Source organism: Alnus glutinosa, chromosome 5 (assembly GCF_958979055.1).
Source record: "Alnus glutinosa chromosome 5, dhAlnGlut1.1, whole genome shotgun sequence".
Taxonomy (NCBI): Eukaryota; Viridiplantae; Streptophyta; class Magnoliopsida; order Fagales; family Betulaceae; genus Alnus; species Alnus glutinosa.
The window spans coordinates 21110521-21137614 of record NC_084890.1 but is presented as its reverse complement, the minus strand read 5'-3'; the positions used below and the strand labels follow the sequence as shown (position 1 = coordinate 21137614).

The window sequence follows — 27094 nt, the reverse complement described above, 5'->3', positions numbered from 1 at the left end:
AAAATTTTGCATTTTCAAAAAACCATCTCCTTCCCTCCGATTTGAACAGTAATTTTCTGTGTTTTTAAATCCCAAGTTTTTTCTTTCAAAGAAAAAACAAATCGCAAGTTTTTAAAAACGTAATTCCCAAACGATTTATTTTTTGCGATTTTATTTAAAATCGCATTTTTTATTTTACGAAATCGCATTCCTAAACACAGCAAAAAACTGGAATGAAAAAACATATGAGATCTTCCTTCAATGCAATCTCTACATAATAAGCAAAGAACGTTCTACGTAAACCCCATTTAAGCAAGTTCACCAGATCATAATGCGTTCCAAGCCATGCATCAACCATAAATAAGACGAAGGTATGCCGAGGAATGGACAAATATCTTCTAAGTACCTAGAAACCTGAGGTAGTCTAAAAAGTTCAGATCAAGCAGGAATATTGACCCTTTTTAGAGCAATTGCAGACAGGTTGATGATCCTCATTCCCTATTCCCACATCATGCAATCGACTCAGAAACTTTTCATTTTAAAAAAATAGACATTAATTAGGATAAAAACAATTTGATGCGTAAAACAATATTACGGAAATTAATCCTCACACTGTTCTGACAAAGAAAAAGAAAAAAGCAAACGAACGAACCAACATTAATATACGTTATACATCTTAACTTCAAGAAACAGGTTGGAGGAGTTGATCTTTCTTCTTCCAGTTGTACTTCATTGCTTGTCTAGAACTTAGTTTTGATGTAATCGACAACGTCCTTATTAACTTGGAAAGCCTTCACGAGAATGTCACTTGCAATTTCTGGTTTAGACCCAAACACCGCATTCGCAATTGTGATGACACCAGGGTTCTGACTGCTCAGAGCTGCAATGGCAACGGCCTTTGTAGTTCCAACATTTCTCTGGTAGTGGACGAGACCAATGGGGAATACGAACACATCACCCTTCTGCAGAACCTTTGTGATGTGGCGGTTTTCGGGGTTGGACGTGACAAAACCAACTTGGAGGCTACCTTCCAGCACTGCTAAAATTTCAGACGCACGAGGATGCGTGTGGGGAGGGTTGATACCCCACGGCTCATAATCGACGCGGGCCAAGGCGATGCCAAGAGTGTTTAGCCCTGGAACTTGGGCTGCAGTCACCGGTGTCACCTTCGATCCAAATGGGTTTGATGTGTTACCTGCTGTCTCGAGTCCACTGAAGAAGAAGTCATCGGCTTGAACCAGCTTGGGATCCTTGCAGGCCAAACCATTCACTACAACTGCCATATATACATGCATAAAGAGGATTCATGTGATTAGCAATGAAAAAGAGACACATCTTTTGCCACTGAAACGCAGAATGTTAAAAGCACGAGCGTACGTAGAAGAAACGTATGGAAAAGAAAATGCTTAAGGAACGTTCTGTAATTAAGTACCTGGACTTGTCTTCTCTGCAACGCAGAAATCTTGAAGAGGGCTTTGGTCAGATGCCAAGCTAGCAGTAAACGGCAGAGCTACAAGTGCTAACAAGAGAATATTGCTAGCAGCCATTTTCAAAGTTGTATGCGTTGATAGGAGGAAAAAGAATTATAAGTTGAATACAAGTTCCGAGTAATGGAGTCTAAGAGTTGTGGAGAAAGATTTATGCAGTGTCCTATATATATACAGGGAGAGCTTGCAATAGAGCATGGCTCTGTACCGTAGATCGAAGTTCGCTGGCCGTCTATGGACTGAACAAGTCTTCCAAATTTTTTGTCCAGGTGTTACAGACCGCGTTTGGAGGCGGCAACTTGAGTGCTTATGCTATCAGATTTTGCATGCTTCCTTAATCTTCTAGTGCCGGCCGGTACATAGGATAATGATTATTCAGCTTTCACTCTCTGGCTATCTTTGACCAAATCATAGTGGAATGACGGATGGATTATCCAAATTGGTTTGTATATATAATCTCTTTCTGTATTAAAAATCTACTTCATTTGATTTGCACTACGTACCATCCCATTTGTGTCGTCTTTTGCTCCGTAACATTTTTGTGTGTCTCTATTGTTTATTGTAAATGAACTGTGACCTCTGAACAGAACAATTTACCCTTAATGTGTACCGAACGATATACATATTAAACAACAAATCCTTAAATTTACAGTACATAACGTTCTTTATCTCGACTTTCGTATATTTTTTTAACTTTCAATTATTTAATTCGGTTAGATTTTAGAATGTGTCTTGTTATACGCTCCGTTTTCTTCTCTCTAAACTTTGGTCAAATTAAACTCAATCTTTTGTCCTTTTATTTCATAATTACTGGTAGGTTGTCTGCATTTGGAAGATACTGATTAACCTCAAAGCCTCCTAAACGAAACAACAAAAGCTAAAAGAATATTGGAATTTTTTAAAATGCACCTAGTTGACTAACAACAAAAAACTTTCTTTCAAAGATTGAAAATATCAATACGTTTTCTTGCTTTCTGTTCACTTATGGGTTGAGACCTGAGCGACATTTTTATTTATCTCAAGAGGTGACGTTCTGAACGAGCCTTCCAACAAATCCATTTTTTGTCCCCAATTCCTCCATTACAACGAAAAAGTAAAACATAATTTTTTTTTTTATTTTCGATTAGGGATGAAAAGGGTTGCTAGACACGATTTCTTTAATGTGGTTTTTTTTCAACATGCCAAGGATGGGTCAATATTACAGACGACTTAAAAAAAAAAAAAAAATTATTTGTTCTGTAGGTTTATTAGTTCGCGGGAAGGCATTTTTCGATGTTTGCTCGAAACCTTTTTTGATCATTGATGATTTAGTTTATTTGAACCGTTTAACAGAATAAAAGTTTCCATTTTAAATGTAAAGGGGAATGTAGCTATATTGTGAAGACCAAGAAAATAAATATGGGGTTTAGCAATTAATAAATAGTGTTTATAAATTGATGGGATTAATAATTAGATTCTAAGTGATATTTATAGTATTTAAATTAAATAATTCTAGGATAAAAGATAGAAATAAAATTAGATGGGTCCCATTGTGATTAATAGTAGTAGGGGGTTTTAAATAAAAGAAAAACTCTCCACCCACTTACAACTTGCCAAATGTCCCTTATCCCTTTCACTTTTCCTTTTCTTTTCTTTCTTCTCCTTGTTCTCTTTTCCCTCTTCGGTGGACAGCAATCCACGACTTCTTTCTTCTTTTTCTTCTATTCTTCTTCCTTCTTCTATGTTCTACCCAAACACAGAGAGAGAGACAAGGGAGTGAGATCGAGAGATTGAGAGGGAGATCAGAGAGAGTTGAGACTAGAGAGATGAGACCGAGAGAGAGACGAGAGATTGAGAGTGAGATCGGGAGAGTTGAGGGGGATGGAGCCCGATCCTTCGGTGGGTGACGCCGACGAGACCAGAGAACTCCGGTGAGCCAGCGACCCGTAGACCCGATGCAATCGCCGATCTGTGCGACCCGGAAGAGAGAACCCGAGCAACCTGAACCCGTGACCCGCTGAACCCGAGAAGAGACCAGGTTCTCCATGTGTGTTTTTCAGAGACTTTTCCGACGGAAACAGTGACAATTTCCGGTGGATTCTTGAGGAAAATCCCCAAGGTATATAAATCCTATAATTTTGTGGATTAATTTGTGGATTGTTGAATTAGGGTTTGATAATTTTGGGGGTTCTCTATGATTGTGTGTCGGCAGTGGCTATGGGTATTGAATTGAGTGTTGTGGATTTGAGTTTTGGTTAATATTAATTATAATTGATGTTCTTGATTTGGAGGACTATGAGGTGGTGATTTCCGGTTGCTGCTGTTAAGCTTTGAAATTGGATGTTGGGTTGTTCTATGGATTCGGTCAGTAGTGATAAGTGTATTGATATTGGGTAGAAATGATTTTGAAATTGATTTGAGTTGTATGTTAGTGATGCCCTGTTTTGTGGTGTTTTGTTAAATTCTTATGTCTTCCATTGTAGCCGTATAAGTGTTGGTTGTGGATTTTAGTAGATTGACTTTATGTATAAATTTATGGGTTGTGTGATTCTAGGATATGGTTGGCCAAATCAATGGGTTTTTGAAGCTTAATTTTTATGGATTATGGATATGGATTTTTAATGGTTGGGTGGCCCTCTAGGTATTATTAATCTTTGAGGTTTGTTAATGGAATGATGTTTGGAGGGAAGTTCATAGTTATTGAATTCTCTTTGGGAAAAGATTAAATATATGTATGTAAAATTGATGATTTTGGAAAATGGTATTGCTTGGTTATCTTCTTGGGGAGTATAACTTTGAGGAACATAATTTGGTAGGGAGTTATTAATTATTATTGTAGGTTGAAATTGATATTGAGTTGGGTTTATGAGTTTGATTGTGGGTTATTTTGCCTATGGATGAGATTGGATTCATTGGCTTTGGATTATATTTTACGGGCTTTAATGGGCTGATTTGGTGTGGTGCCTATTGGGTGAGTTTTATGGTTATATTGTTGGATGTTTGGTTACTCGATTGTTGGATTTGTAGTTCTAGGATTGATGTGGCCGATTAGAGTGTGAGTGGTGTTGTTGGAATTTGGTTAGGCTTCTATGGAGGCTTGACCGAGATGTTGTGGATTTTATGTTATGATGGTGCTAATTGCATAAGTGTTTGGTTAGAAGTCCTTTGGATGGAAACCGGTTGGGCTAATTGCTTGTGTTTTTAGCCCTTTGATTTCTATAGTGATGATGAAGGGGGTGTTTTGCTTGGATATGTTATTTGCTAGAGAAGAGTTTAAGTTAATGCATATAGGTCCTTTGTTATATGACCAACTAGGGATAGAAGCTAAAGTTGCAAATGTATGTGTCTATGTAATTTTTATAGAAAAACTATGTTTGTCTCAAGCTTTAGTAAATTATTATGTTAAATAGGATTAAGGTTCTATAATCTAAACTACTTGGATGGTTTGTAAATAAAAGGACTAAGAATAGTAATTGGATGTAATAATAATGGTAGGCGAATAAAATAATAAGCGTGTCTTAATGATAATAAGTGAAATAAATACAAACTTGAAATCGAGGCTTAACCTAATAATAGTTTAGAAGACTTAACTAAACTTAGAAGCGGGTAATGCGACGTGTGAGCGCGTGAATAGTCTATGTGTCATAGAGTATAGAGTTCCATAGCATAGTCTAACGTTATAAGTGTTTACAGGATCGTGTTATAATTGGAGACTTCAATGGGTTCTCCAATGCAGAGTTCGAGTTGGAGTCCAATGCAGCCAAGGTGGGTATTCCACTTACTGAGAAAATATATATATTGTTTATGAAACTGAACCAACCATATGATGAAATGTATGTTTTGAGATGATTTGATTAGTTTCGATTATGTTCAAACTATATCAATGATGTTTAAGAATTGATGCATGAGTGAAAGGTGTTAATGGATTTAAAGTGTTTGAGTATGTTCTGCGGTTGGGATTTAAATTATGCAAATTGTTTGAGAACATGTCATGTTGAAACTGTTTACGTTTTATGAAACTATGTTTTGAGTTTGAGAACATGTCATGTTGAAACTGTTTATGTTTTTCGGAAAAACTAAGTTTTGAATGATTTCAAAGTGTTAGATAAAATGTTGGATTTGTTTAGTTTTAAGAGGACGTGATTTAGCAACTGCATGATTTCAGCATGATACAGTAGTGAAATATATACTGGTCAAGCACAGAACATAGAGCATGTAGTATAGAGCATACATACCCCAGCAGTATCAGTACCAGCAGTATCAATACCAGCAGTATCAGTAGCCCAGTTTCATGCATATCATGTATAGCATTGTTTTATGAGTGATGTTTTTATGTTATGAGTAGCTTTTACTAGACGTGTTGATATGCATAAGTGTCTTAAATGAAAAGCGCTTATGTATATTTCTATTGGATGGTCGCATGTGTTAAGATCATACGTTGAACTTGAAAGTACATGGATACATGACTACCCAAGTGCGAGTAATGACATGTCTATGAGTAAGAAGGTTGACTGTTCTTGTTCTTCAGGAAAGACGTGTTAGCATGATTGAGTTTAACTCTAGTGCTCTCATGATTTACTGACGTTCAAAGCACGAAGCTAGAATACGATTAGAGATGGTGTTGCGAGTGTTTTGTTTTTAAGATGTTATCCTAGTACAGAAGAGTAAGTTGCCATGTTCCTTGCTTAAGACCTATATGTATACGTGATATCTGTGATGGAGTGATCGTGTGCACGTATGTCTGAGCGACTGATGAAAAGTATTATTATAGAGGGGTCTATATGTAGAAACTTTCAAGTAGGGGTGACTGGAATTTCTACATATGTTCACAGCTATATAGTATGTTTTAAATTTTTTGGATAGTCGATGTTTGGTGCATTAGCTATTGGTAAATTGTGGCTAATATAGTGCTCACACGACTAAAAATAAAATAGAGGTTGGTTCTTTGTGAAAACTCAGTTAGTCTTATACCACTAAGGTCTTAGTATGTTTCATGCTACAGCGGTGAACTCATTCTTTCACCTATGCGGATGTGGATACCACCACAACCATGTAGATGATGTTTCTTTGGTTGCAGGTACTTCGGTATAGTTGATGGGTTAGTAGCAGTGTGCTTGGGATATTAAGACTGAAGCTTGCCGCGACGGTTGTAATTGTCGGACCACGGGTTGCCCACTATTTTATAGGTTTGGTATGGCTTATGACGTTTATGTCACTTATTCTTTGTAAAGCCATTGTTGTTTTGTAATTATTGTGTTAATAAAACTCAAACAGATAGATGTTAAATGGCTCTTTGTTGTAATTAATTTGTGATAGATGTATAAGTTGTAATTTTCGCTATTCAGGTTTATGTTTTCCGCTGCATAGTTAAATAGATGTTACTCTGATTATCAGGTGCATGTTATGGGACATGTGTCATATGTTGGCTGAGCGACACGTAGTCGTGCCATTGCGATGACTCGTTTATGTTTGTATAAAAAAAAAAAAAAAACGGGTTGTCACATATATTATTGGCTAAATAAAAAAACCTAATGTTTATCGTAAATGAACTGTGACCTCTGATCAGAACAATTTACCCTTAATGTGTACCGAACGATATACATATTAAACAACAAATCCCCAAACTTACAGTACATAACGTTCTTTATCTCGACTTTTGTATCTTTTTTTAACTTTCAATTATTTAATTTGGTTAGATTTTAGAATGTGTCTTGTTATACGTTCCGTTTTCTTCTCTCTAGACTTTGGTCAAATTAAACTCAATCTTTTGTCCTTTTATTTCATTATTACTGGTAGGTTGTCTGCGTTTGGAAGATACTAATTAACCTCAAAGCCTCCTAAACGAAATAACAAAAGCTAAAAGAATATTGGAATTTAAAAAAAAAAAAAAAAAAAATTGTTTGCATGCTTAATCTTTAAACAGAGTTAAAATGCACCTAGTTGACTAACAACAAAAAAACTTTCTTTCAAAAGATTGAGATATCAATATGTTTTCTTGCTTTCTGTTCACTTATGGGTTGAGACCTAAAAGACATTTTTATTTATCTCAAGAGGTGACGTTCTGAACGAGCCTTCCAACAAATCCATTTTTTGTCCCCAATTCCTCCATTACAACGAAAAAGTATAACATAATTTTTTTTCGATTACGGACGAAAAGGGTCGCTAGACACGAGTTCTTTAATGTGGTTTTTTTTTTCAACATGCCAAGGATGGGTCAATATTACTAACAACTTAAAAAAAAAATTATTTGTTCTATAGGTTTATTAGTTTGCTGGAAGGCATTTTTTGGTGTTTGCTCGAAACCTTTTTTGATCATTGGTGATTAAGTTTATTTGAACCGTTTAACAAAATAAAAGTTTCCATTTTAAACGTAAAAGGGGTGTAGCTATATGGTATAGCAAGTTCAAATTGTTTGCATTTTGCTTTAGAGGATCGATACCTCACGTCTCCAAATACTTTTACTTTCCTTCATCATATTATTTAAATCTTATCTTATGGTACTGTTTTTATAAGTGAATCAAGGATAGAGGATGATATTAGTGGCTTGTAAATATTTTGGCTAAATATAAAACCTTATAGTGTGTATTACCTTTTTTTCTAGATTTTGGAAATTTTAGGTTTTTGTATGATTTCTTTTTAGCATAACTTAATTTGATTTGCTCCATCCCATTTGCACCGTCTTCTGCTCCATAACATTCTTGTGTGTCTCTAATGTCTATCGTAAATGAACTGTGACATCTAATCAAAACAATTTACCCTTAATGTGCACTGAACGATGTACATATTAAACAACAAATCCCTAAACTTACAATACATAACGTTTTTTATCTCGACTTTCGTATCGTTTTTAACTTTCAATTATTTAATTCAGTTATATTTTAGAATGTGTCTCAGTATACGCTCCGTTTTCTTCTCTCTAGACTTTGGCCAAATTAAACTCAATCTTTTGTCCTTTTTTTCCATAATTACTGATAAGTTGTCTGCATTTGGATGATACTAATTTACCTCAAAGCCGCCTGAATTAAATAACAAAAGCTACAAGAATATTAGATTTAAAAAAAAAAAAAAAAAAAAAAAAAAAAAAAAAAAAAAACAATTTTGTTTGCTTTTCACCTAGTTGACTAACAACGAAAGACTTTCTTTCAAAAGATTGAGATATCAATATGGTTTCTTGGTTTCTGTTCACTTTTGGGTTGAGGCTTGAGCGACTTTTTTTTTTTATCTCACGAGGTGTCGTTCGGAACAAGCCTCCAACAAATCCATTTTTTGTCCCCAATTCCTCCATTACAACGAAAAAGCAAAACATAATTTCTCTTTTCTTTTTTTCCTTTTTTTCTCTTTTTTTTCTATTAGGGGAGAAAAGGGTCGCTAGACTCGAGTTCTTTAATGTGTTTTTTTTCTACATCCCTAGGATGGGTTAATATTACTGATGACTTAAAAAAAAAAAAAAAAAAAAAAAGTATACATAACCCCCTTAAACTACCACATCATTGTCAATGTACCCCCCAAACTACCAATTGTGTTAATGTCCCCCCCTTAAACTACCAGAAAATGTCAATGTCCCCTAATGACAAAAATGCCCTTCATAAAATTATTAAAATAAAATAAAAACAAAAAAAATTATTAAAAAAATATAAAATAACAAAAAATTATTCCAAAAAAAATTAAAAATTAAAACTGTTTTTTATTATTTTTTTTAAATAATAATTTTCAGTTTTTTTTAAAAAAAAAATTGTTCTTTTTCTTTTTTTTAATTTAATAAAAACTTTTTTTTTTCATTTGTTTTTTTTTAAAAAAATAAATTTCAGTTATTTTTTGTTTTTTCGTTTTTTTTTTCTTTAAAAAAATGTCCTTTTTCGTTTTTTAATTTAATAAAAACTGGTTTTTTTTTCATTTGTTTTATTTTATTATTAAAAATAAATAAATTTCAGTTATTTTTTGTTTTTTCATTTTTTTTTCTTTAAAAAAATTTGTTATTTTTCGTTTTTTAATTTAATAAAAACTGGTTTTTCTTTTTTCTTTTTTTTCATTTGTTTTTTTAAAAAAAAAAAAAAAGAAAAATCAGTTATTTTTTGTTTACTTCTTTTAAAAAAAAAATTAAAAAATTAGTTCTTTTTTTTAAATATTTTTTTTTCGTTTTTTATTTAATTTTTTTTATTATTTTTTAATTTTTAAGTTTTTTAGTTTTAGTTTTAATTTTTTTGAATTTATGTGGACATTTTTGTCTTATTCAAAAAAAATTAGGGTTATTTTTGTCTTTTTGTTGGTCTTAGGGAGGACATTGACATTTTCTGGTAGTTTAAGGGGGGAGATTGACACAATTGGTAGTTTAGGGGGTACATTGACAATTGAGTGGTAGTTTGAGGGGATTATATGTACTTTTCCCAAAAAAAAATGATTTGTTCTGTGAGTTTATTAGTTCGCGGGAAGGGATTTTTCGGTGTTTGCTCGAAACCTTTTTTTATCATTGGTGATTAAGTTTATTTGAACCGTTTTAGAGAATAAAAGTTACCATTTTAAATTTAAAAGCTGATTTAGCTATATGGTATAGCAAGTTGAAATTATTTGCACTTTCAGTTAAGAGGATCGATACCTCACGTCTCCAAATATTTTTACTTTCCTCCATCTTATTATTTAAATATTATCTTATGGTATTGTTTTCATAAGTGAATCAAGGATAGAGGATGATATTAGTGGCTTGTAAATATTTTGCCTAATAAAAAACCTTATAGTTTGTATTCCCATATTTCTAGATTTTGGAAATTTAAGGTTCCTGTAAGATTTCTTATCGACATAACTTCATTTGATTTGCTCCATCCCATTTGTTTCGTCTTCTGCTCCGTAACATTCTTGTGTGTCTCTAATGTCTTTCGTAAATGAACTAAGACATCTAATCAGAACAATTTACCCTTAATGAGTATTGAACGACATACATATTAAACAACAAATCCCTAAACTTACAGTACATATCGTTATTTATCTCGATTTTTGTATCGTTTTTAACTTTCATTCATTCAATTCGGTTATATTTTAGAATGTGTCTTGTTATACGCTCCGTTTTCTTCTCTCTAGACTTTGTCCAAATTAAACTGAATCTTTTCTCCTTTTATTTCATAATTACTAATAGGTTGCCTGGGTCTGCGTTTGGAAGATACTAATTAACCTCAAAGCCTCCTGAACGAAATAACAAAAGATAAAACAATATTTGATTTTTCTTTTGAAAAAAAAAAAAAATTTGTTTGCATGCTTAATCTTTAAAAAGAGTTAAAATGCACCTAGTTGACTAACAACGAAAAACTTTCTTTCAAAGGATTCAGATATCAATATGTTTTCTTTCTTTTTGTTCACTTCTGGGTTGCGACTTGAGCGACATTTTTTTTTTTTTTTTTTTTTTTCATCTCAAGAGGTGACGTTGGGAACTAGCCTTCCAACAAATCCATTTTTTGTCCCCAATTCCTCCATTACAACGAAAAAGTAAAACATATTTTTTTTTCGATTAGGGGCGAAAAGGGTCGCTAGAGTTGAATTCTTTAATGTGGTTTTTTTTCAACATGCTAAGGATGGGTCAATATTACTAACGACTTAAAGAAAAAAATGATTTGTTCTGTAGGTTTATTAATTCCTCGGAAGGTATTTTTTGGCGTTTGCCCGAAACCTTTTTGATCATTGGTGATTAAGTTTATTTGAACCGTTTAAGAGAATAAAAGTTTCCATTTTAAATGTAAAAGGGGATGTAGCTATATGGTATAGCAAGTTGAAATTGTTTGCACTTTCGCTTAAGAGGATCGATACTGATGAGTGCCAAATATTGCATATTTGGACCCTTTAATTTGCATTAGTCAATCCTTTAAGTTTGTTATTTTCTAATGTTTTGGCTAATTTTAGTGTTTCTTGTGTTTTTGCTAGTCATTGAGAGAAATTGGCAGTTTTTAAGTAAAATGCGTAAAAGGGCTGGAAAAAGCAGACTCTAAGCAAGTGCGCTCGAGCGCAACCCTGTGGTGCTCGGGCGCACCTAGTGTGCGATCGAGCACACTTACGCTGACCTGGACACGCAAAAACCCTAGCTAGCTCTATAAATACCATTCTTTTCTCATTTTTTCGAGAGAGGACGCTAGGAGAGCACCCTAGGCACCGTTTTCTCTAGGTTTTTTTGAATGATTTTCACCTAGAACTCCCATATTTTGTATGTTCCTTTGCTTTTTAATGGATTCTTGTAGTTTCTTTTTACTTTTTTTTGCCATGAGAAGCTAAAATCTCAACTAGGGCTGAGAATGAAGCCTCACCATTGAAGAGAAACTATGTTTTCATGCTTGTTTACACCATTTGAGTTTATGAGTTTTTGATTTCTCATTGTTCTACTTCAATTATTGAGATTATTCTTAGATATCTATTGCGATTTCTGAATACATGTCATGATTTGAGATAGTTTCATTTAATTAATGGCTTAGGTTTTTATTTATCAAAATGTCAAATTTTAAATATTATATTATGGTATTGTTTTCATAAGCGAATCAAGGATAGAGGATGATATTAGTGGCTTGTAAATATTTTGGCTAGACAAAAAACTTATAGTTTGTATTCCTTTTTTTCAAGATTTTAGAAATTTTAGGATTATATATCATTTCTTTTCGGCATAACTTCATTTGATTTGCTACATCCCATTTGTATCGTCTTCATCTCCGTAACATTCTTGTGTGTCTCTAATGTCTATCGTAAATGAACTGTGACCTCTGATCAGGACAATTTACCCTTAATGTGTACCGAACGATATACATATTAAACAACAAATCCCTAAACTTATAGTCCATAATATTATTTATCTCGACTTTCGTATTGTTTTTCACTTTCAATTATTTAATTTGGTTACATTTTAGAATGTGTCTTGTTATATGTTATGTTTTCTTCTCTCTAGATTTTGGCCAAATTAAACTCAATCTTTTGTCCTTTTATTTCATCATTACTGATAGGTTGTCTGCATTTGGAAGATACTAATTAACCTCAAAACCTTCTGAACGAAATAGCAAAAGATAAAAGAATATCTGATTATTCTTTTATTTTAAAAAAAAAAAACAATTTTGTTTGCATGCTTAATCTTTAAAAAGAGTTAAAATGCACCTAGTTGACTAACAACGAAAAACTTCCTTTCAAAGGATTGAGATATCAATATGTTTTCTTGCTTTCTTTTCACTTCTGGGTTGAGACCTAAGCGGCATTTTTTTTTTTTTATCACTAGAGGTGACGATCGAAACCAGCCTTCCAACAAATCCTTTTTTTTTTTGTCCCCAATTCCTCCATTACAACGAAAAAGTAAAAAATAAAATAAAAAATAAAATAAAAAAAAAAAATAAAAAATCAATTGGGGCGAAAAGGGTCGCTAGACTCAACTTCTTTAATATGGTTTTTTTTCTAGATGCCAAGGATGGGTCAATATTGCTGACGACTTAAAAAAATGATTTGTTCTATAGGTTTATTAGTTCGCGGGAATGCATTTTTCGGTGTTTGCACAAAACCTTTTTTGATCATTGGTGATTAAGTTCATTTGAACAGTTTAAATGTATAAATTTTCCATTTTCAATGTAAAAGGGGATGTAGCTATATGGTATAGCAAGTTGAAATTTAATGCACTTTCACTTGAGCATTCCTAGTAGCCTCACCAAATTTTACTCACCAAAATAACTAAAAATTACTTTTTTCTATTCTGATGAGCCACTTTATTAAAATTCCCCCAGCAGCCTCACCATTTTAACTAGTCAATATTCACTATTCCATTTAAATAATAATTTTTTCATATTTCATTATTTTTTCTCTATATAATATTTTTATAAAAAATCATTTATATCCATGAAATAAGGACATTATCGTGTGAGAGATGGGAGATGAGAGAAGAAAATGAGAGAAAAAAGGAAAAAGTGTGCTAATCATGTGAGAGAGAAATGTGAAACAAAATTTGGTGAGTAGGTTGTTGAGTGAAAATACCTGGTCTAATTTGACTAGTAATTTCAGTCATCAAATTTTTTTGGTTAAAATGGTGAGGCTGCTGGGAGTGGTTTTTAAGAGTTTTCATCAAATTGGCTCACCAAAATAGCTAAAAAACTAATTTGGTGAGGCTACTAAAAATGCTCTAAGAGGATTGATACCTCACATCTCCAAATATTTATACTTTACTCCATATTATTATTTAAATATTATCTTATATTGTTGTTTTCATCAGCGAATCAAGGATAGAGGATGATATTAGTGGCTTGTAAATATTTTGGCTAAATAAAAAACCTTAATAGTTCGTATTCCCATTTTTCAAGATTTTGGAAATTTTAGGTTTATGTATCATTTCTCACGTCTCCAAATATTTTTACTTTACTCCATATTATTATTTAAATATTATCTTATACAGTTGTTTTCATCAGCGAATCAAGGATAGAGGATGATATTAGTGGCTTGTAAATATTTTGGCTAAATAGAAAACCTTATAGTTCGTATTCCCATTTTTCAAGATTTTGAAAATTTTAGGTTTATGTATCATTTCTTTTCGGCGTAACTTCATTTGATTTGCTACATCCCATTTGTATCGTCTTCGGCTCCGTAACATTCTTGTAAATCTCTAATGTCCATCATAAATGAGCTGTGACCTCTTATCAAAACAATTTACCCCTAACGTGTACCGAACGATATACGTATTAAACAACAAATCCCTAAACTAACAGTTCATAACATTATTTATCTCGACTTTTGTATTGTTTTTAACTTTCAATTATTTATTTCGGTTATATTTTTGAATGTGTCTTGTCATACGTTCCGTTTTCTTCTCTCTAGACTTTGGCCAAATTAAACTCAATCTTTTGTCCTTTTATTTCATAATTACTAATAGGTTGTTTGTGTTTGGAAGATACTAATTAACCTCAAAGCCTCCTGAACGAAATAACAAAAGATAAAAGAATACTTGATTTTTCTTTTTTCTTTTTCTTTTTTTTAAAAAAACAATTTTGTTTGCATGCTTAATCTTTAAAAAGAGTTAAAATGCACCTAGTTGACTAACAACGAAAAACTTTCTTTCAAAGGATTGAGATATCAATATGTTTTCTTGCTTTCTATTCACTTCTAGGTTGAGACCTGAGTGACATTTTTTTTTGTTTTATCTCAAGAGGTGACGTTCGGAATGAGCCTTCCAACAAATCCATTTTTTGTCCCAAATTCCTCTATTACAATGAAGAAGTAAAACATAATTTATTTATTTTCGATTAGGGGTGAAAAGGGTCACTAGACTCGACTTCTTTAATATGGTTTTTTTTCTACATGCCAAGGATGGGTCAACATTACTGACGACTTAAAAAAAAAAAAAGATTTGTTCTATAGGTTTATTAGTTCGCGGGAAGGAATTTTCTGGTGTTTGCACGGAACCTTTTTTGATCATTAGTGATTAAGTTTATTTGAACCGTTTAAGAGAATAAAAGTTTCCATTTTAAATGTAAAAGGGGGATGTTGCTATATGGTGTAGCAAGTTGAAATTGTTTGCACTTTCGCTTAAGAGGATTGATATCATCCCCTTTGTGTCGTATTCTGCTCCACAAAATTTTTGTGTGTCTCTAATGTCTATTATAAATGAACTTTGGCCTCTGATTAGAATAATTTTAATGTTTACCGAACAATACACATATTAAACAACAAATCCCTCAACTTACAATATGTCATGTTATTTATCTCGAGTTTCGTATCGTTTTTAACTTTCAATTGTTTAATTCGTTTATATTTTAGAATGTGTCTTGTTATATGCTTGGTTTCCTCCTCTCTAGACTTTGGCCAAATTAAACTCAATCTTTTGTCCTTTTATTTCATAATTACTGATAGATTGTCTGCGTTTGGATGATACTAATTAACTTCAATGCCTCCCGTACGAAATAACAAAAGCTAAAAAAATATTTGCTTTTTTTAAAAATAAAACTATTTTGTTTACATGCTTAATCTTTAAAAAGAGTTAAAATTCACCTAGTTGACTAACAATGAAAACTTTCTTTCAAAGGATTGAGATATCAATATGTTTTCTTGCTTTTTGTTCACTTTTGGGATAGGACCTGGGCGACATTTTTTTTTTCTCTAGTGGTGACACTGGGAACGAGCCTTCCAACAAATCCATTTTTTGTCCCCAATTCCTTTGTTACAACGAATAGGTAAGACATTTTTTTTTTTCAATTAGTGGGAAATGGGTTGCTAGACTCGACTTCTTTAATGTGTTTTTTTTTTTTTTCCTACATGCCAAGGATGGGTCAATATTACTGACGACTTAAAAAAATGATTTGTTCTATAGGTTTATTAGTTCGCGGGAAGGCATTTTTCGGTGTTTGCACAAAACCTTTTTTGATCATTGGTGATTAAGTTTATTTGAACAGTTTAAGAGAATAAATGTTTCCATTTTAAATGTAAAAGTGGATGTTGCTATATGGTATAGCAAGTTGAAATTGTTTGCACTTTCGTTTCAGAGGATCTATACCTCGCGTCTCCAAATATTTTTACTTTCCTCCATCGTATTATTTAAATATTATCTTATGGTATTGTTTTCAAAAGCGAATCAAGGATAGAGGATGAGATTAGTGGCTTGTAACTATTTTGGGTAAATAAAAAACCTTATAGTACGTATTCCCTTTCTTCTTGATTTGTGAAATTTTAGGTTTTCGTATGATTTCTTTTCGGCATAACTTCATTTGATTTGCACCATCCCATTTGTGCCGTTTTCTGTTCCACAACATTCTTGTGTGTCTCTAATGTCTATCATAAATGAACTATGACCTCTAATCAGAACAATTTATCCATAATGTGTACTGAACAATATACAAATTAAACTACAAATCCTTAAACTTACAGTACATAACGTTATTTATCTCGACTTTCATATCGTTTTTTCCTTTCAATTATTTAATGCGGTTATATTTTAGAATGTGTCTTGTTATACGCTATGTTTTCTTCTCTCTAGACTTTGGCGAAATTAAACTCAATCTTTTATTCTTTTATTTCATAATTGCTGATAGATTGTCTGCGTTTGGAAGATACTAATTAACCGCAAAGCGTCTTGAACGAAATAGCAAAAGCTAAAAGAATATTTGATTTTAAAAATAAACTATTTTGTTTGCATGCTTTTTCTTTAAAGAGTGTTAAAATTCGCCTAGTTGACTAACAACGAAAACTTTCTTTCAAAGGATTGAAATATCAATATGTTTTCTTCCTTTTTTTTTTTCCAATTAGGGGCGAAATGGGTCGCTAGACTCGAGTTCTTTAATGTGGTGTTTTTTTCTACATGCCAAGGATGGGTCAATATTACTGATGACTTAAAACAAATGGTTTGTTCCGTAGGTTTATTAGTTGCCGGAAGGCATTGTTAGGTGTTTGCTCAAAATCTTTTTTAATCTTTGGTGATTTAAGTTTATTTGAGCCATTTAAGAGAATAAAAGTTTTCATTTTAAATGTAAAAGGGGATGTAGCTACATGATATAGCAAGTGGAAATTGATAGCACTTTCTGTTAAGAGGATTGATACCTCACATCACCAAATAATTTTACTTTCCTCCATCCTATTATTTAAGAATTATCTTAAATTCTTGTTTTCATAAGCGAATCAAGGATAGAGGATGATATTAGTGGCTTGGTAATATTATGGCTAGTAAAAAAACTTTATAGTTCGTATTCTCTTTTTTCTTGATTTGTGAAATTTTAGGTTTTCATATGATTTCTTTTCGGCATAACTTCATTTGATTTGCTCCATCCCATTTGTATCGTCTTCTACTCCACAACATTCTTGTGTGTCTCTAATGTCTATCGTAAGTGAACCCTCCCCCAGGCCAAATAGGGTGGTTTCGGCCACCCCCATTTTGCTCTTTGAGGGTGGTTTAGGCACCCTCAGACCGACCATGGGGGTGGCTCGAGCCATCCCTCCTTTTTTTTTTAAAACAAAATATTGTTTTTTTTAAAAAAAATTTTAATTGAATATACAGCACGTGACAAGGGTATTATAGGAATATTATGACAAAATTAGTCTTTTTTGCACTATTTGGTAGTTTGGAGGACTATAGTGCTAGGGTTGGTAGTTTAGGGGGGCTACTTTAAAAACGATTGGTAATTTAGAGGGCTTTTTTATAATTAACCCACGAAATAAATTACGTTAACCATTGTTTTCAAAAATGAACAAAACACAACCCAATAGAATAGTAGCCGGCAAGAAATGAAATGAACAACAAAGACAGGGAAATATAACTGCCAACTACGACTCTCCTCCGTGATCCTAGAACGAGCTGGGGTAAGTAAAAAAGTCACCCACATCTATTTATGGGTGGTCTATTTCAGGATATTAACCCCTTCCAATTAGAGTTGCCGCTGTCCCGAGGAACCTGTAATACAATACTGGTACCCAACTGACCATCACTAGCAACCCGATCAAGTACGACCTCGGGTGGCCCACGCCACTAGTCAAGTCCGTTTATAGTGACCACCACTCAAGCGTGGCTACACGGGTCACAACAACCATTAGATTAAGGCCAAAATTTATTCTAATTCACTATAAGAAAAAATAGTCTTTAGTGACAACTCAAGGTCATCACTAAAACCCTCGAAGTGGTCGCTATTAACAATCAGCGACAATGTTTGTCGTCGATAAAGTGGTCACAAATACTCGGTCGTTAAAGACTAAATAGTGACGATGTTGTAAGTCGTCACTACTAATGACTATTACCGACAACAAATATCGTCACTAGTCGTTGCAAAAATTGTCACTAATAATGTCTCCCAAGGGCCAAATGTCGTCACTAAAAATTGTTATTGCCGTCTAATAAAATATTAGGTATTGAAAAACTAATTCTTCCTCTTCATATTACATCCAAAAATTAAATCATAATTTAACATAAGGCACAAGAGTGCTGGCGGTGGTAGATTTCCTGCCAAAAGAACAAATAAATAATCACTGTCAGCAAATTGAAGCCCATAACAGAAATATAACAATAAATTTAAAATAAAAATAAAAAATTATATTTCAAAGCAAACACTGGGATCCTCCTTCAAAATTATATTGGAACAGTAAAACATATTCAATGGAACATAGAGACCTAATAAATCACATCAAAAAACACCCATCCAACAAGTATTTCAACAAATAAGTACATTTCATTAAAAGATCTCAAAGATCCAACACTGCTGCATTACCCTCACAATTACTATGGAACAAGGAAATTCAATTTAAAAGAGTGTAAAGATCGATTATCAAAATGTATTATTTTCCAAGTTCCCATATTATGTAAAAGCAGGATTACTATTTGATCTCCATTTCTAACTCACCAACATCAGACTTAATTTCAAAGAAGTTTACAAATAAGAATATTCACTAAACATAAATTAGTATAATAAAAGCAATAAACCACATTACACATTCTAGGAGAAACTAAAAACCAGAAATGAAACTAAATCAGAGTAGCAAAAAGAACACATTTTAAATACGAATCTTTTTTTCTGAATAAGAAAATGCATGAGCAAATTAACTTAAAAAAACCGTATATCTCCTCATTCGAATAAAACATCCAAATATACAAGCTATGCAACTTCATTCCAAATATAAACTTGGAATGAAACATACCAAACTCTACAGCACAAAAGGTGTGAAATTCTTGAATCCAATCTCTTTAAGCTTCCCCATCAAAATTGGCAAAATTATGACCATGTTTTCCTACAACATATAGAAAAGAAAAAAAAAACAAAGGTGTCAACTGTCAAAAATTAGCAGTTGTGATTCAATTAAAGCATAACAAAACATATCTACCACACAACCATTTTACCTAAAACACGTGCCACGTTAGAGGGATGGAAAAATATGTAATACCTACCCCATCATCTTCGCATTTGCGATACGGCACCCAAGTCAGCCTTGAGTTGGAGGAAACAAAGCTCGAAGTGACCAAGTTATCAGATCAATTAGTGGAAAACGAAAGAAAAAGATATGAACAAATAGAGGAAATGCAAAATGAGTCAAAGCGACGGATCGAGGAAATTCAAAAAGAATCAAAGCGACATGTCGAGGAAATTTAGAAAGAATGAATGCGCCTTTCTGAATTTCCTCGACATGTCGCTTTGATTCCTTTTGAATTTCCTCGATCCTTCGCTTTGACTCATTTTGCATTTCCTCCATTTGTTCATCTCTTTATCTTTCGTTTTCCATTAATTGATCTAATAACTTAGGCACTTCGAGCTTTGTTTCCTCCAACTCAAGGCTGACTTGGGTGCCATATCGCGAATGCGAAGAGGATGGGGTAGGTATTACATATTTTTCCATCGCTCTAACATGTCCAGAACATTTCCCACCAAGAGCTTGTGTTAATATTTTCTCTTCATTTAAGACAACTTCTTCGTCAACCAACATTTCTAGCATCAAATTCTGCACAAGCAACATAAACGTTAATAGACATATGATTATATAATAAGATTGCATTTCAACATATATAAGAAAATAAGAAACAAAAAAAAACAAAAAACAAAAAAGGTATAACCTATATACCTTCTTCAATAATTTATGCAAGTCAATTATATAATAAAAAAAATTATATTTCAATTATTTACGTATCGTTCATCACAATGCGAAGTCAAAAATGACCAATCTTTCTTTGTGTTAGAGGTCTTATAAAAATCAATTACGTTAGGATCCACCCCAGTCTGTCTCCATAATAGACATATGATTAACATATGCTCTAAATATAATTATTAAAATAATATAATAGTGTAAAATTATTACCTCAGTATGGAAATGATTAAGAAAAGATCTAGAACCGAATGTGTGATTGTTCTTCAACTTTGATCTATTCTCGTTATTACGTAAGTACTTTTTCTTTGGCAAATTTCAGCCAAATTATTACAAAATTATACCAAATCACAATAGTGTTTAGATTCATTGTCGATTAAGTTTAAGAAGATTTACCTTCCAATCTTTGTTGTCAAATGATTCTCATATCTTATGTCACGTGGGTTGTGAAATATTCTCTTCAACTTTTTCCTTCACCCTTGTTGAGTCTTTATCACCACCGCATTTTCGAAATTGACGATGAAGACCATAACGAAGTGTTTTATAACTATTTGATAAGGCATACTCCACATATTCATTGTGCTCAATCACGTTCTTATCTAAATCTCACTCATCCTGAAACATAATAGTTAAGAAAACAATAGTCTTAACATTTTATATTATATGTAGTAATTAACATAACTTCAAACAATAAAACTCACTAAAACACATTTTCTTAATAATTGTTGCTCCTTTGGTGGGACACGAGTTCAAGAACCATGCCAGAGCTCAACGTGTTCACGAACGACTACTGTCACCCTCCTACTAAATTGACTGGCATTATCGCTTACAGGTCCTCTTGCCTTAGCAGGGATTTCTATCTCAATGAAACCACGTGCAAAAAGTTATTGAACTTAGTAAATTTATTCTTACCTCTTTTCTTCTTGCTGGACATAATAGCTGTGAGGCAAAATATGAAAACCTAGTTAGTAATTTTTGGTGAAATAGTTTGTTCAATAACAGAGCTTACTACATAAATATTATATGTGCACTTACAAGATGCATTGGAGGGTCCTTGAGTCATCATCTGACATGGTTGTACATTAGTTGCAACAAGCACTTGTGATCCTAAACCTGCGTCCCCATCTTTATCATTGAGCTACAATGGCCTAGAACAAGCGCCGGGCACACATCGTTTTCATCTTTGTGTCATAACCATTGCGTATAACTAATTACACAATAGTAACAATGGATAAGAATATGTGAAAATATAAACATACAAGAATCTAAATAAATACATACAATAATACTCAAAAGATTGGCATGTTAGGATATCACAAAACAAATATATTTCACAATAAAATATATTCAACACATATCATCGTCAGAGTCTGTATAAGAGTTGCAAGATAACTCATTTTCATGAGCGGAGTTTGTATCATCGTTGCTAGATAACTCATCCTCATCATCGGAGGTTATTTCATGCTCCTCAGTAGAGAGTTCATCGTTGATGAACATGCTTCCATCAAGTTGCACATATACTTCATCAACAGCTATTGGTTCCAAATCATCTCTACATAACGGAGTTGAGTCTTCATCGTTTACTTGTTGCACAGGTGCATTACCCCCAACACATTCATCGTCTTCGTCCTCATGTTTGTCAACTTCTTCAATCTCACTCTCTATTACAGTTGGAACATCATATATGTTTCTATTAGTCACCTTTTATACTACTTGCCAACTGATACGCAATTTGGCATCTTTCAAGTAAAATGCTTGTGAAGCTTGGCATGCTAGGATAAATGGGTCAGATGCATACCATGTACGTGATGTATTCACACTCGTAAAATGCTCATCCGTTGCATTACCGTTCTATGCCCAATGTCCCATCAATCGCACTCAAATAATTACACACAATTTTGACCATAACATAACACCAAAATGTTCGTCAACTCACCATAAAAGTTAATATTCATCATGCGATGCTCACCTAGAACTACTATACCACTGTTTTGGGTACGTAAAGTCCGTTCATAGTCTTTTTATGTGGAACCTACCCCCGTTCACAATACAACCTTTAAACATTGCAACCTAATGATCCGGTTCGGATGCAAGATCAGATAATTGTTTGGACACAGTTTCTGCATTATTCCCACATATACGATGTCAAAACCGTCTTTCAAATTCGGCTTCATGCTTACGCTGGATGTCCACAATTCCTTCTCCTTCTATGTCATAGTGTTCACTACATAAAAAATACATACTTACTCCTCTTTATTCTTAAGTAAATCATACGTAAGTAAAAAGAACAATAAATCATACAGTTATTGAATGTATGAAGCAATTTCATTACAATTGTTAAGCACATACCATCAAGCCCTTGTGAGAACCGTATCTTCAAGTTTTATAAACTTTGCTACTCCTAAAAGACAAATTCATTGAGAGAACATAGACAAGCCTTTACTCCTTCCCACCTACCACCCGTCACTATTCCATTCTTCACGAGTCCATTTTGTCTTAATCCCACGGAGATACATGGAGCAGTATGTCAAACATTTAACAGACAAGTATCCCTCGGTAATTGACCCTTCCAGATGTGCTCTATTTCGCACAAATTATTTATATTTACTAAGACATCTTTCAATTGGATACATCCAATGGTATTGTATTGGTCCACAAGCTTGGCCTCTCAGGGTAAATGAACAACTACGTGTATCATTATATCAAAAAAGTTAGCGCAACAAATATCTTTTCCAACTTGCATAAAATAATAGGAATGACATCCTTCATTCGCTTCAAGACATCTAATCTCAATGTTCATGAACATAATTCCTTAAAAAAGAAACTCAACTCAATCAATGTTGTACTTATCTCACTCGATAAATATGGACGAATTGCAACAGGAAGTAAGCTTTGCAATAAGACATGACAATCATAGCTTTTCATTCCCAAAATCTTACCTTCTTTGACGTTCACACACCGACTAATGTTAGATGCATACCCATCAGGAAACTTCACACCTTTCAACCAATCTAAGAAACTTGTCTTCTCACCTTTTGACAAGGTATATTTTGCATGTGGCATTGATGTGGATGTACCATTTGGTTGTAAGTACAAATCTTTTTCCATCAATATTCTGTAGTGTACCTATGACACTATCACATATGTTCTTTTCAATATATATGACATCAAAATTGTGTCTCATTTTCAATGTTTACCAATAAGGCAAAAACTCATTTTCTTTGCACTTTCACTTTCTCGTTCTTCCATTCTCATCTTTACCAAACTGCACATTTGTTACATTTGTTAGTTGTTGTTTACCAACACCTAACACCTTTTGAATATTTCTCACCAAATCTATTAGTTTCCTACATCCAACTCTTATCCATCTTGATGTCTGTTCAAATAAAGTCCTGGTACTAGTTTATAAAGCAAGCTACAAAGGAATCGAGCCAATAAAGGCCAAATTGGTATTAGTTTAAATAACGCTAAATTGCAAATTATACAAATGACAGTTTATGAAGTTGACCACCTCATATCTTTGATAACTCATCTTTGGTTTGTTCACGCAATTGAAAGACTAGGAGGCCAAGAAAGTACGGAAGTATATATATATATATAGATCTTGTATCTTTAACTCTCTCAAATACCATTGTTAAGAATAGTAAAAGAGTGAGAAGGGTTCACAAGATACTATACTTCTCCTCCAAAGCAATGGTAGTCATTGAAATACAGTACGCAGCACTCAAAGAGTAACCAGAAAACAGGGGGGGGGGGGGGGGGGGGGAAGAAAACAGAGGCGGTTAGTTAGAAACAGAAAATATGAAGTTCATGTTCTAAGAGCCATGCCTATGCTATAGCCAATGTTAAGAGTTAAGATGTCCACGGGCTTCTATGAAAATTTTCAACTCTACTATATTAACATGCGACAATAATAACGAGAATTCATATATCTCCTATATCCATCATACCATCTTAATCATTCCTGTGTAAAAATTTCATTTTGAGTTACTTGCAATCTGATATCCAAGACAAATGCTCAAGCTTTTCACCTCAAACAACTATAAAGAGCAAACAGAAAGGGAGTCTATGTCACTAGAAAATTTAAACCCATATATGTCACTAGAGATGCCTCTTTTCCATCTAAAAAGTATATTTACCTAGAAGCCAAATGAGGGGGACCCAACATGCCATTTCAACTAATAAGGATAGTCTCCAGTGAGGTTTTAAGAACAATTTCAGGAGCTGTATTGTGTGGTCTTGTGCCTATACTGCAGGAGCTGTATAGAGGGGAAGGATCACATGTTTTTTGCTTATGGTTTTGGTAGAAGGATATGGAGGGAGGTTACAAACCAGCCGTACCCCACCAAGAAATTCTACACAGCCCCCCCTTTTTTTTCAAAACTAAACCACTGCTCACTTTATACGTCTCAAATACCACCTATTTTCCCAAGGCACCATCACGTGGGACAAGTGGGCAGGTGGTGCAAATCTGCGAAAGGTCAAGCAGTGACATGCCAAAAGCCAATCAACTCCCACAGATATCAAGAACCTCAGCCATCCAACCTTCGTTCTCCTCCATCTTCAAAAGACTTCCCTGGAAATATCCCTTGTGACCTTCAGGAGTGGATTTTGTTGGTGAGGCAAAGAGGATGTCGGAGAAGATTTTGTCATGTTAGAGGTGCTTGGTTTGGCTGTTTTTCTGAACTGATGTGGATGTGATGAAACTGTGCGGAAAAAGAAAAAATAAAAATAAAACAGAGAAAGGATTGCAGCTAAGATGTTCGACTCAAAATCGCAAATGGCGTTGGTCGATTTTGAAAGCTCTGATAGCATGTAAAATAAAGAAAAGGAAGATGAAGTTTGTAGAGGAAGAAGAAGAGAACACGAAGCTAAACTAGAGGATTACATTTTGTCAAGTTTTCATCACTTTCTTTAGTTACAAGACTAAACAATATATACCGACGTAAAGGGAAGCGCATCCCATAAATCATGGATTTGTTTGAGAGTGAATCCTGGGTTGAGGGGCTGCTGTTGATAGCCAAAAGTACGATTAAAAAAAAAGAAAAAACTATTTGAAAATTGTATTTTTTAAAAATTGTTATTCGAAAACGCAAAAAATTACTTTTTCAAATGGCAGGTAATTATGTATTTTTTTTTAAAATACAAAATTTTATAGGCTAATCCGCGATTTTAAATATCAAACTATAATTTTGCCAAACGCTTAACTTCTTCTTTAAAAATCATTTTTTTAAATCACAATTCTCTAAAATTGTAAATCACCCATAGTTCCTTTCAAAATCCAGTCCTAAAGACAGCCAATTGGTGTGCATATACCCCAACCTTTCTTCACATATTAACCGTAGCAAAAAGAATCAAACAAAATAGGGAAGAGATAAAGAGATGAACCGTACCTTATAGCGAGAGAGAAAAGTAGAATTAGGATTGGATTTTGGGGCTCATCTTGGGCTTCCAAGCATTGCCCAGTCCATTAGGTTTCCTTTTCGTTCTCGTCTGAAACAATCAAGCCAAAAAAGAGACAAAAACAAAAAAGCCCCAAATCAACGTTGGAAATCACCCCCTTTCAATTGTGCAGCAGAGTGAAAAAGAAATAGAGAAATACAAAACCCAACAGACTTATATAGAAATACAAATACCCCTTGCAATCAACCCGTAATGAAGAAAAGAAGCACCGGATGGCAGAGAGAGAGAGATGAGAGGACGAGAGATAGGGTTTCAAGAAAAAGGGAAATACTCTACTTCTCAAATTTTTAACCTCCAAAGTGGTTTCTAAATTATGTGTCATCATATTACGAGATGATGACATATTTTTCAAAATAATAGATCACATGAGATTGTGACACATCATTTGAAAACCAAATTTTGAAAAAAAAAATTGGGATGCTTGTTTATTTTTATATTTTATTTTTTTTATATAATTTTAAGAATTTTATTAATTTTAGGAAGCATATTGTTGTCATTGAGAATGTGACATTGACATTTTTTGTCGTTTAGAGATGAAATTGACAAGATGTTCAATCAAACTTTTAATCATATCAATTTTGAATAATCATTTGATCATAACACGATCAATCGGACTAATGCACAAGAATAAAATAATTCAAAATCCATAGAGTTCGATCGATCATTAGATCAAATTACAATCGATCGAACTAATGCACTAAGATCGATTCGACTAAAAATCAATCATTCGATCTTACCACAATTTATTGGACTAATGCATAAGGATAATACAAAATTCAAACAGTTCGATCAATTATTTGATCATATCATGATCTTTTCACTAATGCACTAGCATTGATTAGACTAATGACTAAACAAAGGAAAAAATTTGGTATATTGGTGGGAAATTTTGGTGAGTGTGGCAAAGACTCCCGCGGCGAACATTTTTTTTTTAATAAAAGAAAATAAATGTAAGTTAAATACATGAGATGTTAACTACGACAAAGATCTTATTTATGGATGATTTTAGCGACGACATGAATAGTCGTCATTAATAGTCAAGTATCAGCGACGAATAGTATGGTCACTAATAACATCTATTATATATTAGTAATGACATAGTAGTCGCTAATAAGCTAAATCTTGTCGCTAATAATTTTAACGCCGAAAAAAAAAAAAAAAAAAAAAAAAAAAAAATTCCCACCACAATATTAACGACGATCAGAGTCCGGAGGGGGGCTCGTCGGTTTGAACAGCTTTAGAGGATGAGTCAGAGTAGAGCTCTAACCATCGGCTGCCTTACAATTACATGATTTGCGTGCAAATAATTCAAGCTTCCCACACACACTTGCTGTATTTTTAAATCAAAGTTTTCTTTGGTACAAGGGGATCGACCACGGTAAAACAGCACAGATCATTTAATTGAATTCTAGGTTAAAAATGGTAAGCTAGTCTTGGTCCTAGTTAACGACGGTGGTAAATTAAATAGTAATGATCTGTCCGTTGAAGTGGGAGCCAGATTATATCTGTGTTAGAAAATAAAAACCTTGTTATTAAATATTTATATAGGAAAAAGTATATATATATATATATATTTCTCAAACTACCACTCAATTGTCAATTTATCTCCCAAACTACCAATTGTGTCGATGTTCTCTTTCAAACTA

General features: G+C 33.4%; 1 protein-coding gene and 3 long non-coding RNA genes across 6 annotated transcripts; 1 reads left to right on the top strand and 3 right to left on the bottom strand.

Moving 5' to 3' along the window:
• Positions 1 to 563: 563 nt before the first annotated feature.
• LOC133869829 (putative germin-like protein 2-1) lies at positions 564 to 1727 on the bottom strand. The gene is made up of 2 exons (XM_062306909.1): positions 1412 to 1727; positions 564 to 1255 (listed from the first exon to the last, which is right to left on the bottom strand). Exons 1-2 carry the CDS (start codon positions 1524 to 1526, stop codon positions 720 to 722), a joined length of 651 nt encoding a protein of 216 aa, XP_062162893.1. The 5' UTR covers positions 1527 to 1727; the 3' UTR covers positions 564 to 719.
• A 1403-nt stretch (positions 1728 to 3130) lies between these two features.
• Positions 3131 to 6795, top strand: LOC133867870 (uncharacterized). 2 transcript variants are annotated; one of them, XR_009900222.1, is made up of 3 exons: positions 3131 to 3564; positions 5139 to 5210; positions 6523 to 6795. It is a non-coding gene; the product is annotated as an uncharacterized LOC133867870 (long non-coding RNA). The 2 variants fall into 2 exon arrangements; XR_009900223.1 differs by having other exon boundaries at positions 6502 to 6795.
• An 11364-nt stretch (positions 6796 to 18159) lies between these two features.
• LOC133869793 (uncharacterized) lies at positions 18160 to 19425 on the bottom strand. Its single transcript, XR_009900541.1, has 3 exons — positions 19249 to 19425; positions 19050 to 19139; positions 18160 to 18357 (listed from the first exon to the last, which is right to left on the bottom strand). It is a non-coding gene; the product is annotated as an uncharacterized LOC133869793 (long non-coding RNA).
• A 107-nt stretch (positions 19426 to 19532) lies between these two features.
• On the bottom strand, positions 19533 to 25508 carry LOC133869792 (uncharacterized). 2 transcript variants are annotated; one of them, XR_009900540.1, is made up of 5 exons: positions 25379 to 25508; positions 21021 to 21192; positions 20898 to 20924; positions 20382 to 20600; positions 19533 to 19844 (listed from the first exon to the last, which is right to left on the bottom strand). It is a non-coding gene; the product is annotated as an uncharacterized LOC133869792 (long non-coding RNA). The 2 variants fall into 2 exon arrangements; XR_009900539.1 differs by lacking the exon at positions 25379 to 25508 and adding an exon at positions 24125 to 24758.
• Between the last annotated feature and the right edge of the window lie 1586 nt (positions 25509 to 27094).